This window comes from Pinus tabuliformis, chromosome J (assembly GCF_031772625.1).
Source record: "Pinus tabuliformis cultivar Carrire ecotype Pingquan chromosome J, CPIR1, whole genome shotgun sequence".
NCBI classification, from domain to species: domain Eukaryota; kingdom Viridiplantae; phylum Streptophyta; class Pinopsida; order Pinales; family Pinaceae; genus Pinus; species Pinus tabuliformis.
In genome coordinates this window covers 1,554,802,805-1,554,817,791 of record NC_142295.1, presented here as the reverse complement: position 1 = coordinate 1,554,817,791, position 14,987 = coordinate 1,554,802,805, and the positions used below count along the sequence as shown (strand labels likewise).

The following is a 14,987-nucleotide window of genomic DNA, read 5'->3' as shown; positions in this document are numbered from 1 at the left end:
CCCCAGCGGTTTCTTCAGCAACTTCGACCCCAGCAGTTTCTTCAGCAACCTCGACCCCAGCGGTTTCTTCAGCAACTTCGACCCCAGCAGTTTCTTCAGCAACCTCGACCCCGACAATTTTTTCTGCAACTTCGACCCCAGCAGTTTCTTCAGCAACCTCGACCCCGACAATTTTTTCTGCAACTTTGACCCCAGCAATTTCTTCTGCAACTTCGAGCCCAACAATTCCTTCTACAACTTCGACCCCAGCAATTCCTTCGACCCCAACAACTTTCCAGCACTTCGACTTGCCCAGCAACTTTAGAAACCCTAACACAAGAGAGACGTAGAGATCCAAAAACTTTGATCTTGCTTGCCTTCTTATTCTTGATTTTCACCCTTTTCCAGCTACTTTCTTGAGGAGATCGAACTTGCTTGTTGTGTGTCCAAATGAGGTCGAGTTCCTTCTTATATATAGGCTTTCCAGGGGTACGAATTGCTTCCTTGAGGCCAACTTGATCTTTCATGTAGGCCGACTTGCTTGAGGCACCATGACAAGGTCTTGGAGGGTCTTTGACTCTAATTTGACTCAAATAATTTTTTCTTTACAATATGTAACATGCCCAAATGGGTCTTCCATACATGACAATGACTCAATTGACTTGTAGACTAAATGACAAGCCCTAGAAGCACTCAATGGGTGCTTGACCTAAAAATAAATTTCCCTTGAGCATGAAACCCATGCCTCAAGAATGACAATAATAAATTTATTTTTCTCTTTTCATCAAATACATAAAATCATGATTACATATGTCATTATGAAGACTGAACCTAGTTACATATTTCAACAGTAACAAAGCTCATAATAGATTTTTTCACAATTAATAAAGATCACACAAGTGTTGAAGGGACAATCAGTTGAGGGGCTACATAGCCATGAGGAGAGGGTGGACTAAGAGTTAGTCTACTTCATGACTCTTGTTATAGGTGGAGCGACTTGGAGCCAAGGGTTGGACCAATCCTTTTAGGGAATAGTTTCAACAGAGTGAAAAGCATTCCATCACTTAGTTGACCCGAATAATGGAGACATCTTGCTAGAGGTCACACCTAGTTAGATTTGGAAAGTTGCGATGAGTTTTCGACATAGGCAGGAGCAATACACTCTTATCGAGTCCAAGCCCACCTCATTTTCCAAAGTACATTTTTGTTTATGTTTGCAGCAATGGGCATGCACTTCTGCACAAGTCTACATGTCTAGACATGCAGAAATAGCCTAATTGACTCTTAAGTTTAACAATTACTTTTATTAAAGTAATTGACCTTTATAAGAAAAAAGGAGTTATTCTAATGAGATGCAATTGTTGTTTGCATTAGTGAATTAGATAAATCTCAACCATTGATCTCAAGTAATGTTGGGATCTAATCTCAACCATTGATCTCAGGTAATGTTGAGATCTAATCTCAACCGTCAATCACTTTGGAGATTAAGGTTGTGGAGACAATCAATAACTCAAACTCATAAAAGGAAGGCTAGGTTAAAGGAGAAGATACATCTTGAGCACAAGACACAATGAGAGAGGGATCTTAGTGATTGGGTGGAGAAGGACTTCCATTGAAGAGTGCAGGGTCCAAGGAAGAGTGCAAGAGGCAACACGGAAAGGATCTAGATCAACCAGTAGTGAAGGACACATCAAGGATTTGATTAGCTAGATCAATTCCAGGATTATTGTTGAATTGGTATTCTTCTTCATAGGATAATTATCCTAAGGAGGGGAGGCCCTATATGTGGAAGATTTTATGTAATGAAACAGAAGTTTTTGAAGGCAAAAATCTCATATGTATTGTTTTTGCTTCTACAATTATATTTTAAGTGTTAAAATCTCAACCATATTTTTTTATTTAGTAGGTATGATCTACTAGGAAGTAGTTAGCCAAGTTACTAAAGGTTAGAAAATAAACAATTGTCAATTTGATGTAAGAATTTACAGGGTAAGTTCCTGAGATAGAACACCAAAGGACACCACTCACAAACAGATCACAGATCAATACACCAGTATTGTTGACATGGTTAAAACCCTCAAAAAGGGAAACAGTCCACGACCTGAGCCAACGCAGCCACTTCAGGCAGTTTATTAATAAAAGAATGAAAATTTACATAAGCTTCTCTCATGAACGGTTACCCTATAAATGACCCTCCATGCTTTTTAAATAGAGATCATGGACCAATCGGGTGTTAAGCCACGAATCAAGTGTCGGTAATACCGAGGAGAGAATGAACCGTCAGATCACCACATATCGTGACCGTCAAATTGTAAGTTACAAAAGTACATAGTAAAGAAACACACTTTACCTAACTCTACACTAGACCAAGTTATACTTAACTATTTCCTATGTGTCGGAATATCCTAACACCCCCCCCCCCCCTTAACAACAACTTGGGATAGGATTGAAGGATGTACAAATATGACACAATAGGAGAAGGAAGGAGGCATTAGAGCCTATCCCCCCTTAGAGACAACTTCCTGAACTCCAACCATAAATCGAAGTTTAGTAAACTTCGCCTCTGTGAGAGCCTTTGTAAAGATGTCTGCAACTTGATCATCTGTTGAACAATATTGCACTTCAAGAACATGGTCGTGAATGAGCTTTCTGATGAAGTGCATGTGCAGTTCAATGTGTTTGCTGTGCTAATGTTGGACTAGATCTTTGCATAGTCGAATGGCACTTTGATTATCACACCACAGTGTAGTCAGATGCTGCTGCTGAAAGCCAAACTCTGACAGGATCTGACGAAGCCACAAGGCTTCCTTACTAGCTTCTACAGCACCACGATACTTTGCTTTTGTTGAAGAAAAATAAATGGCACTTTGTTTCTTGCAAGCCCATGTAATAGGTCCTGAACCATGAGTGAACACATAACCTGCAGTAGACTTCCGATCATCAGGGTCACCAGCGCTATCAGAATCAGTGAAACCAACCAATAGAGGAGATGCTTCTGCACTGTAATGAATCCCAAACTGAACTGTACCTCGAACATAACGAAGTATTCTTTTAGCTGCTTTCCAATGACTTTCATGTGGGTTTTGCATAAAACGAGCAATAAGGCCAACAACAAAGGAAAGGTCAGAACGAGCATGGGTCAAATACAAAAGTTTTCCTACAAGTTAACGATATAAGGTAGCATCAACTTCAGGGGAAGTACAAGTGACTGAAAGTTTGGCTCCAGACTGAAAGGGAGAAGGGGTTGGCTTACAGTCTTCCATGTGAAAATGGCGTAGAAGATCACAGGCATACTTGGACTAGGAAAGGGAAATACCTTCCTTGGATTGCAAGACTTGAAGACTGAGAAAATAATGCAAGTGCCCTGAGTTTGTCATTTCAAACTTCTTTTTAAGGCTAGACTTCACATGGTTTATAAGGTTGGGATCACTACCAGTAAGGATAAGATCATCAACATAAAAAACAAGAATGATAAGAGACTTGCCCACTTTCTTGGTGTAGATAGTATTGTCAAAGTGACACCTAGAAAAGCCAGTTTCTAAAAGAAAGCTATCCATTTTGGCATACCAAGCCGGAGGAGCTTGCTTGAGACCATAAAGGGATTTCTTAAGCCACATACAAGGTTGGAGTTTGTTTGTATAAAGCCAGTAGGTTGTTCCATATATATTTCTTCATGCAAGTCCCCATGCAAGAAGGCAGATTAACATCCATCTGATGGACTTCCCATTTGAAAGAGGCATCAAGGGAAAGAACAAGGCCGATAGAGTTCATTTTGGCAACAAGGGAGAAGGTTTCAGTATAGTCAATGCCTTCAACTGGTGAAAAACCCTTAGCAACGAGACGAGCTTTATGTTTATCAACTTTTCCATCTGGTCCATACTTGGTTCTGTAAACCCATTTGCATCTAACAAGTTTTCGTCCCTTTCGTAGAGGAACAAGATCCCATGTATCATTTGCCAATAATGAACGATATTCTTCATTCATAGCTGCGTCCCAATCTGGATGGCCTGAAGCTTCTGCAAAGGTGTCAAGATCATAATTTGCTGAAGCTTGAGCTAGTAAAGAAAAGGCTCTATCAAACTGAAAACGTGTACGTCATTAATCTGTAGGATCACCGGCAAGAGCGCCTGTTGCATCCCGAGTAGCACGGACCCATTTTGGAAGCTGAGGAGCTGAAGGAGGATCCTGAGAAGGTGGGGGAGGATTGTCATCCTCGCTTTCTTCATCTGAAGAAGAAATATTTTCAAAAGTAGAAGAGATAGAGAGAGGTGGCACATCCGCCAAACTAGGCTCGTAGGCCAATATATTTTCAGCAAACTTTACATCTCTTCTAATGATAACATTTTTGGACTTAAGTGGAATAAGTCTATATCCTTTGACATCTTCAAAATATCCAACAAAAATACATTTTTCACTCTTAGGTTCTAAAGCTTTATATTTCTCCTCTGGAATATGGGCCCATGCTTCACTTCCAAAAACACAAAAGTGACTTACATCTGGTTTAATTGAGTTCCATGCTTCTTTTAGAGTGATATTCTTTAAAACCTTAGTAAGAGTACGATTTATTATGTAATTTGCACAATTAATAGCTTCTGCCCAAAAATTAAGACTAAGTCCTTTAAATTGAAGCATACAATTAGCCATTTCCTTTAAGGTGCAATTCTTCGTTGCATTTGAATTCATTCTCAGTGCAAAAGTTGATGAATTTGTTGTTAACATATTCTTCGCCATGATCAGATCTTAGCTCAAGAATTTGATGTCCAGATTGTTTTTCAACAAAGGCCTTAAAGGCCAAGAACATGTTAAATACTTCACTCTTGAGTTTTAAGAAGTATACCCAAGTGCGTCTAGAGAAATCATCAATGAAAGTTAAGAAATACTTGTAGCCAAAGAATGAAACAACTGGAAGTGGACCACATAAATCACTATGCACAAGCTGTAAAGGGGCTGAAGCGTGCCAAGAGGCACGTTTTTCAAAACTATCCCGATGATGTTTTCCGAGTACACATTTGGAACAAACACTATCTTTGCAAGATACCATTGGAAGACCTGTCACCATATTTTCTTCACATAGATTCTGAAGGGAGTGATAGTTTAAGTGACCAAATCACTCATGCCAAAGTTTGCTCATTTCATCATTATGAGCAACAAATACTGAGGGAATATTTGATGATCCAAAGTTGTTAAACTTATACAACCTTGTAGAATCATCAGCAATGCCAATAGCTAAAATCTGTCTAGGATCTTTTAGGTCCTTAATTACAACATCGTGAGGTGAAAATTCAATGATTTTACCTTCACCTGAATGAGTTATCTGATATACAGATAAAAGGTTGCAGGATAAGGTTGGAACACATAATACATCATTAAATTGACCATTGTCTATATGAACAGTTCCAGTCCCTACAACACTAAGAGATTTATCATCACCAACATATATATTTTTGGTGTTACAATCATTTAAAGAAGAAAACATGGCTTTGTTTTTGGCCATGTGATAAGAAGCTCCAGAATCAATGAGCCACTCATGAGAATTAGAAGAAGAAGATACATTTAGTGCATATCCAGACCGAGATGTTTGACAACCACATGCAGAAAGTGTTATTCCTGAAGATGAAGTTGAAGTTGAAGAGTGCTCCAAATGGATGTTATGCTTCTTCATTGTTGCTTCCAAGGCTTCCATCTTCTTAAAGCATTTGGATTCTAAGTGGCCATCTCGATTACAAAAGTGGCAATGTCTATTAGTCTTCTTCCCTTTGTTTTTATTTGCCTTATCATTTTGTTGAAATGATTTTTCATTTTGAGGTTGAAATTGCTTAGGACCCTTGTTTGGTTTAGAACCATTCTTTTTAGGGTACGATTTCTTAGGATTCTTTCTTAGAAGAGTTTCCAAGATTAAGAAGACCAAGGTGTAAGAGTTTTTCTTGTTCTCTTATTAAAGAATCACAAAAGGCATCAAAGGAAGGGGACTTGTAGTCTTGTCCTTGAGAAATGAAGGCTTCTCTTATAGAATGGAAGGTGGAAACAAACACAGAGTAGGCTGGTCCCAACTTAGTAAGAATGGAATAGATAAGGTTACCATCTTCTTTCTTAACCTTAACACCTTCCAAGAGAAGTCTAAGGGTCTTGAACTTGGACAGAAAATCTTCAATGGAAGAAAAATTATTGGGGTCCAATGTAAGCAACTCATTTTTGAGTTGATGGGCTCTAAGTTCATTTTTAATTCCAAAAACTTTAGTGATCTGTTTCATTGCTTCATTAGGAGTATCAAGTTCTGCGATATGGAATCTAAGGTCTGGAGAAATAGACATCCCTATCAACCCACGTGCTTGATCTTGCCTATTTTCCCATTTGGTTGCCTTATCTTCATCTTTCGGTTTGGTTTCTTGGCCTGAGGCTATTCTGTAAAGACCTTTACTTCTAAGTAAATCCACAATGTAGGACCACCATTGGAAGTAGTTAATGTTGTCAAGAATAACTTGGCATGAACTTTCCATTTTAACAGAAACTGACGCTGTAAATGCTGAAAATAAGTGTTCGAAAGATCTCGAAAAAATTCACTGATTAAAAAAAAACGCCTCTAAAAACGGCTTTCGGATGAAGAAGTTATGGCTTTTTGAAGAAAAGTCGTTGAAGATGCCGACGAAGTGCGGGAATGTGCGGAAATGAATGATAATGTTATATTTAAAAAATAAAAAAATCTGCCCCCTTTCCAAACTTAATCTAATTAGCTCAACAAAAAGAAAGACTTGAACTCAAGACCTTTATTCTCATAAAGTAGCTTTGGACCAAGTGAGCTAGATTAAAAGGTTAGTAAAGTGCGTGCTTACTTGAGAAAGCTCTTTTTTGCCTACAAAACAAAAAACACAAAATCCAACAGGGACAAACAAAAAAAAACAAACCTTACGGCTTGAAGTTAGCTTTAGCTAGAAACTAAATATTTTCTTCAATGTTTCTGATTTTCCGAGATCACACTAAGGCGCGGCAGAAAAGAGCATACACATGAGAAAAATCCTTCCTTTCTGTTTCTGATTTGCCCAGATCGCACAAAGTCACGGGGCAAAGAGCATACGTAGAAATGAAAGATATAGATCTGGTCATAAAAAAACAAAGAGCTAAATAAACCGAAATAAACAGAGAGAAAATAACTAAAAACTACAAATAAACATTGTATACATCCAGATCTTAAAAATGACGTAGCTAGGGCTACCGGAAACCTTTTCGTGTGAAACGAAAGGGGTTCCTCACTGGAACAGATGCTCCTAACACAATAGAGCAATCCTCTCGGCCCGAAAGCAGTCAGAAACAGTAGATCTAGGAAACGGCAGTCAGATGCAGTTCTACCAGCGTCAGATTTGGATCACCAATGGATGCGGCCCTCAACCTGGCTCTGATACCATGTAAGAATTTACAGGGTAAGTTCCTCAAACAGAACACCAAAGGACGTCACTCACAAACAGATCACAGATCAATACACTAGTATTGTTGATGTGGTTAAAACCCTCAAAGAGGGAAACAGTCCACGGCCTGAGCCAACGCGGCCACTTAAGGCAATTTATTAATAAAAGAACGAAAATTTACATAAACTTCTCTCATGAACGGTTACCCTACAAATGACCCTCCATGCTCTTTAAATAGAGATCATGGACCAATCGAGTGTTAAGCCACGGATCAAGTGTCAGTAATACCGAAGAGAGAATGAACCGTCGGATCACTACATATTGTGACCGTCGGATTGTAAGTTACAAAAGTACATAGTAAAAAAACACACTTTACCTAACTCTACACTAGACCAAGGTACACTTAACTATTTCCTATGTGTTGGAATATCCTAACATTTGAATGTGATTGTGCTTCACAACCCAACAATCCTGACTAATGTCTTGTGGTAAAGGGCAAGTCATTTCTCGACAACCATTGTTATTTTAAAATCAAAAAATGTTAGCTTTTATTTCAGCTTAGTTTTATTTACTGGTCTGTGCTTCAAGTTTCATCATTAATTAGTTAGTTTAACGGTAACCTTGGGATATTAAACATAAAAGATAGATCTAGACCAAGGATCAATATACTTGTTGTTTTAGCTTTATTCCACATTATCTTGCTATATTACAATAGAATCTGCATATTTTTCAATATACAAGGCATATTCCAAGTAAGTTTTATCATTAAAACCTTGTGAAAAGTCTCTAAATTGATTATCTTTCATTTAGAGGCTTTATACTTCATTTCCAGCCATTATAACTTGAATCTATTTGCTGGAATATTTTCTGGTTTTGACCCCATAACCTCAACAAAGTACTTTTCAGTTTGTTGAAAATTGCATTTTATTGCCAGTTTAAGGCTTCAGATTGATTCAGCATGGTTTGTCTTTCATCTCCTAGCCTCCCCACCCCTAGATCTTTCATTGAGAGTGCTAAGGCACTATTGGTTAGTTGTTTTCAAGGGGCTGTGTTGCTGTTATCTCTTTTTTCTGCAGATTTTACAATCTGTAGTCATAAGACAGCAAGTAATTTAACAAAGGAACCCCTCTAACCAAAAGTCTTAACAAAAAAACACAGATATATTTGGTTAGTACACTCATGTACGCTATTTATATGTCATATATCTTTACTTTTGAAGGATATATTTTGTTGATTTAGATTTAACAATCCAAACTTATTTGGGCTCATGTCCTAGGATAATGGCCCAAATGAGGAATTACATACAAACCTTGATCTGATCCAGCTGATCAACCCTCCTTGGTTGATCCAGATCTCTTTGTTTCCCCTTCCTCAGACCCAACACAATCACTGAGAAACCTCTCTCAATCTTGCGATGTTGTCTTTTCTTTTGTGTCTTTTGTGCTTTTATAACTTTACAATGAGCTAAACCCCTAACCCTAACCCTAATCTCCAAAGTGATTAACAATCTTAGATCTCGCCTCACTTGGGATCAACAATTGAGATTAAAACATAATCACTAAAGTAATTTCCTTTACTTTTCCTAAGTTTATTTAGCTCAATTAGCCAACATAATAATTATGTGATTTTCCTAAGTTAAAAGATTAGACTAAGTTACATTAGTAACTTGCTCACACTTGAGCAAATGTTCTAATGCTTTAAGAAAATCATGGGCGACTTCTTGCACGCCTAGACGCATAGGCCTGTGCTGCCCAAGCTACAAACATCAACAGGAGACCATGCATGCATATGTTATGTTAATAATGACTGCTGAATTACTAACAAAAATTTTCCTTAATTTCCCTTCTATTTTTATATTTCAAGGTTAAACAGAGAAAAAAATTCAAGAAGCTCAAACTATCAACTAAGCAAATTTCAGAAGCACTTTTGAGCATCTAAGAAAAGAAACCAATTTGGGTCTGTATAGATTAGGACATTTTCCATGGGTTTAAACTTTAAACACCATGGCATAAATCATTGAGAATCCCTTGTACGTGATGAACAGCCAGTTCATCCCGGATTGCTTTTGTGAACTTTTATTGCCTTTGTAGGCAAAGAATTTCATTTTAAAAGCAGGGTTATTATGGCACAATCTAAACACCAGTACCATCATAGTACCATGATCTCACGAAAAAAAATAGAACACATAGACAACCATGGACAACAAAGAAAAATTAAAAATGGATTGTCAAGGGAACAACAAATGACAGTCATCTTCCTGTATTCAGATTAAAACCCTTCTGTTCTCAGAATTATTGATAACTGAAAAACCTTGAAAATACAGATAACCTTCATAAGGATAATAAATTCATAACAGAGAAGCCAAAGTCCCTATGAATATCTCCCTCTGCAATTTGAAGGGGTAGTGAAGAAAAATCCCGATAAAGCAGGAGAAAGGGAAACAGTTCATGACCATAACCTCCGAATCATCAAAACTTTCAGTCTGGTTTTGGGAAAAGCCAATACCTACCAATCGACCTGACGCTGAACCTTTCGGACAGCCTGAAGTGACCTGGGCTCAAACTGTGAAACTTTCCTAAAAGAAAACACATTAGAAAAAAGCAAGAAAAAACACTTTTGGTGTAGATTCATGTATTTTTCTGTGATTAAGTGAATTTCTGAGTGATATGCATAATTTTAAACATGATTTTATACGCTCCATATTTCTGAACTTTTCCGAAATTCCAGTCCTTTTCAAACCTCACCTCTCAAACTCTTTCAAAATTTTGATCTTTTCCAAACCTCGCCTCTCAAATCTACCCAACTTTTCAAACCTGGTAACTATGGGGAAAAACCATTCACAATTTGGTAGAAGGCAGTGCACTTTATCACAAATATAAAAATTGTATAGATAAGCAGCACCGGAAGATACTCTCTTAATAATCAACTCGATGCCAAAAGCAGTAGATTCAGGAAGCCAAGAAGGCATCCCAGATGACAGGAAAATATTCCATCATATTCCAGGAAGAAATTTACTGATTACAGAGAGACATCTCCCAATAAATAATAACCTTCAATCACAAGAAACATTGGAATTGAACGAGTTTTCAGAAGAGAAAACTCACTTCTTTCTTTGTAAAACGAAAATACTGAGATTCGCGTTGAGGGGGTCGTCCCATCTTGTTCAAACTCCTTCCTTTTCCAATTTATCTCGGCCTTGAATTTCTTCAATTCATTCAGAGCAATGTCTGCAAATGCAGATCAGTGAAAGTTATAATATTGCGGAAATCTCCACCCTGGAAACCCTAGGGAAATTGAAATAAATCTTCAAGGGAGTGAAGACGTTGAAAACGTTTGTCTTACCAGTTGGAGTGACGTCCCAAGCACAGAGCAAGAGCAATAAAGCGAACAGCCAGCGAGTGGGTGGGTTTTCGTGTGGTCCAATTGGACTTCGTTTGAAGTTTGCCTTTAATGTGGGAGGACGATGAATGACCCGTTTCCCCACGCATGCCCATGCCCATCAAGTAGTCGTTGAATAGCACGCTCTACCCGCATTTACCCTAGGAGAAAGATAGAGCCGGGCTTTGAGCATTGATCTTTAAACCAGTTCTTTGACGGGGTTCGGTTTAATCTCTGTTATTGATGACTGTAATGCCGTGCGCTGATAAAGCTGGTGATCGCAATTTGATGATTGTACACAACTTGCCTGTGCTACAAAATGAAAAGTGGCACTACCGTGGTTTTTCCATTCTTTCCACCACATAACGTTCATGTGTATGGAACATGGGGTTGGATAAATTTTGAAATAAGTCATGAACGCCCTAATCGCAACTTTGAAAGTCTTCACGTGCTTGTGACTAATTAACTACAAGAAGAAGTTACGGTAGTTAATGGCAAGGCCAAAAGCATTCCCAAAAAATGGGAAAATTGTTCGTTGAAGTCGAAATCCACTCGGCATAAGCGCTTCTAAGCAAGCAGGATTTGGAAAGGTAATCTTAAAGGCCCCAAGACACTTAGGTGTGAGGATTGTGGAAGGGTCATCTTAACTAGCTTGTTTCAAGCATTTTTTTTTAATAATGAATTAGTGACTACATCGAGATTAAAGCATTATTGGAGGGGTTGAGTAAAGAAAGGGCCCTACACATATGATAATTACAATATAAGTTGATTTCAAGATTATCATTAATTTACTATAGACACAAAATTTACATGCTTAATTTAAATAAGGCACAATTTTGCTAGGAAAATAATAGAAACTCTCATGATTTTTAGAAAATATGGTGGAAATTTTTTAAAATCTGGGTTACGTCAAGATTCAAGATTTTGGATACTCCAAGGATTCGTGATGGTGATGAATCCATTTTTGCCATCAAAAAAATGATTTAAACACTCCTATAGTCAGATTTCTTGAAGAATTTATCACCAAATTCCTACAAGGAATTCGTCATCCAAGCGAAATTGTGACCTCATTAGACAACGCGAAATTTAAATGGGAATCAAAGGCCTGAATTAAAGGCATTGAGCTCTCAACCCAATAATTTCAAAATGTTGTCGTGATCAACACCCTTAAGAGCCTCAATATAAATGTTACCTTTTTCGCCAACATGGTGATGTACCGCCTCTAAACCTATCAAATTTTCCATGCTAACAAGTCATCAAAGGTTATTAAGCATGCTAACAAGTCATCAAAGGAGAAATTGATAATCCTATGTAATGACATTATTAAGCACCCCTATCAACTCGATTAATGTAGTGCTTATCCTTGATCAATTACAACATGACTTATTTATTTGAACGTACGCTTCCTTGTGGCAATACCGAGGAAAGGAAACATGTCAACAAACTGTTTAACTTTGTAGTTCTTCCGAATAAAAAACAGGGTTTTAGGTGTGAGGGTTTAATGCACTTTTAATTGTTTCGGCCTGCCCCTTTATACTGGCCTTCGTTTCGCAAATGTAACCAATTCACATCTGCCAAGGGAAAACTAAGAGTTGGCTTCCATTCTTGCATCCGTTGTTGGTCTAGTTCGGCTCCGTGTATGTGTTGTGCCTTTGCGTGTTTCTTGTGGTGGTTTGTTTGCTGGTCCACAGAGGCTTCAGGTCGACTTTCAATCTGCAATTTTTTTCACTTATTCTTTGTTGCCTAGCTTATGCTTCGTTTTTATTCTGCTCGTGGTGGTTTCCGATGTTGGTTCTGGTGTTGACTTAGCTCTACGTAACCACAAGTTCTTCCCTTCTTACTTTTGTGGGCAGCTCAGCGAATGCTACTTTAGGTAATTTTTTGTTCTGGTTTCATTTCTGCATCTCATTTTTGTGATTCTAACCCTCTGGCCCCTTGTGAGCAGGTAAACTTACCAATGGCGTTCTTGTTGAGAGAAACCCTCTGGCTAGAGACTCAGTTCTCGTCCTCTGACTCGGAGACAGGCTTTTCACAGGTAAACCCTTGCTCTTCCCTTCTTTTATCTGCTCTTTGTCTTGTTGTTTTTGCTTGCGTTATCCTTAGTCAAGTGTAAACCCTCGGGGTTTCGTCTTCTTAGTTATGTTTTGTATGGTTTCATGGGTTTCAAACCCTCGCTATCAGACTAGCCTTGGCCTGCAAATCGTTGTTTTCGACACTTGTGGGTTTCAAAACCCTCTACTGTTTTGGTTTCATAAATGTATATTGAACTGTTAAATTTTGAAATGTAACAAATGCACAGGTGTGCTTGAATACTGAATGTAAATGTACTTGGGTTTTTGAGAAAGAATGTGTTATATTTGTTGGCTTTGCCTTTGTCTGGTTCCTGTTCTGAAATGCCTTCAGTCACGAGATTTATGTCGATGTCATTCAGCCTCTTAATGAAATACTTCACTATTTTGCTTTAAAACAATATCTGAAACCCTAATGCATAAGAAAAAAGAAATTGTCTTTCTTTCTTATTGACAAAGATTTTAGATTCATTTGCTTTCACATATACTCAAGAAAACAAATTGTAATTTCAATTTGTGTATTCTTTCTTCCCTCTAGATGGCAACCCCCACAGTGGGGATCTGGTTTTGCTTTTATGCCTTACCAGCAGTCCCTTACAGTTGACAAACTGTCCTTCAGTTACCTTACAATTATCTAACAGTTTCTTTAAACATACTCTTAACTAATCCTATTTTACTTGCTTGCTTAATTTTTAAAGGACAATGGCTGTATCAGCCTTAATTTAAGTAAAACAAAAATAAAATAAAATTTGTAATGTTTTTCTTCCTTTCCAACAGAAAATTAAAAACCATTTCCAGTTGTCACCTTTTCAGTCGGATGCTCTTGCATCAGGCTCCCGGGGTAAATTAAACTCATGGCTCCTGTCCATGAGCTCTTCAATAGAGTACCCGGTGCTTTGAATCTAGCCAGCATCAAACCAAGAACTATCTTCAATAAGATGGCCCTTCCACTTGACCAAGTACCGCAAATATTCTTTTCTTCAAGTCCATCTGGCCACCTAGGTGTCTAGGATCTGTTTGATCTCTAAAGGCTTTGCTAGGGGCATATGTTTAATCCATGAGTCGTTCTCATTCTAGGTGTTCCGTGTTCGTCTTTCCGAACTGTCTTCTTCATTAGCAGCAATGTATGGGTACATATCTACCACATTAAAAATGGGCGAGATTCCTATACCTGGAGGTAACTACAACTCATAAGAATTTGTAGAAAACTTTCGAAGAATCCTGCAAGGCCCAATTTTCTTCAATTTTAACTACTTGTATTCGCATTTAAGAAACCTCTCCTTGCGTAGGTGTGCTAGTACCAGGTCCCCTACATTGAATTGTACCTCCCGCCTTTTCAAATCTGCTTTCTGTTTGTATCTTTGGCTGCTGTCTTGTAATTTTAATTTTACCTGTTCATGAAGATCGTTGATTACCTTTATGAAATCTTCACCATCAGCACTCTTGCACTCCAACTAACCCAAATCCCGCAACTCATGTACTCCACGTGGGTGCATTCCGTATAGGATTTAGAAAGGACTACTGCCCGTGCTTCTGTTGGGCGAATCGTTATAAGCAAATTTCGCTTGTGCAAGTACACACTCCCACTGTCGAGAATTTTCACCAACTAGACTCCTTAGTAGATTTCCTAGACTTCGGTTCACCACTTCGGTTTGCCCATCGGTCTGCGGGTGATAAGCTGAGCTGAAGTTCAATTTGGTGTCTAACTTTTTCCATAAGGTTCGCCAAAAATGACCTGTAAACTTTACATCTCGGTCCGAAATAATAGACTTCGGCAAGCCATGTAATCTGACTATCTCTGTGAAAAACAAGTGTGCTACATGTGTGGCATCACTGGTTTTCCTACAAGGAATGAAATGTGCCATTTTGGTGAAACGATCCACCACCACCATGATGGAATCAAATCCTCATTGTGTCTTCGGCAGACCTAAGACAAAGTCTAAATTGACTGAGTCCCATGGTCTGTTCGGGATAGGTAAGGGCGTATACAACCCTATGTTCTGGTTGTGTCCCTTTGCAAGCTGACACACTTTGCATCTAGTCACAAACATCTTTACATCTCTACGCATCTTCAACCAATAGTAAAAGAGGGTCAACTGATCCAAAGTCTTGTCTATGCCAAAATGCCCGGCTAAACCTCCATTATGCTTTTCCTGGATTA

General features: G+C 38.3%; 1 protein-coding gene across 2 annotated transcripts in view; it reads right to left on the bottom strand.

Annotated features, from left to right (window-relative positions):
- LOC149233422 (protein SAWADEE HOMEODOMAIN HOMOLOG 2-like) overlaps positions 1-11,139 on the bottom strand; it is a 118,115-nt gene extending 106,976 nt beyond the window's left edge. The window contains exons 1-2 of one of the 2 annotated variants that reach the window (XM_089379750.1): positions 10,722-11,139; positions 10,484-10,606 (exon numbers count right to left, since the gene is read on the bottom strand). In XM_089379750.1, the coding sequence (XP_089235876.1) occupies positions 10,484-10,537 (54 nt within the window). In that variant the 5' untranslated portion in view covers positions 10,538-10,606; positions 10,722-11,139. The remainder of the gene's footprint in view (positions 1-10,483; positions 10,607-10,721) is intronic. The other variant, XM_089379751.1, reaches the window with a different exon arrangement.
- Between the last annotated feature and the right edge of the window lie 3,848 nt (positions 11,140-14,987).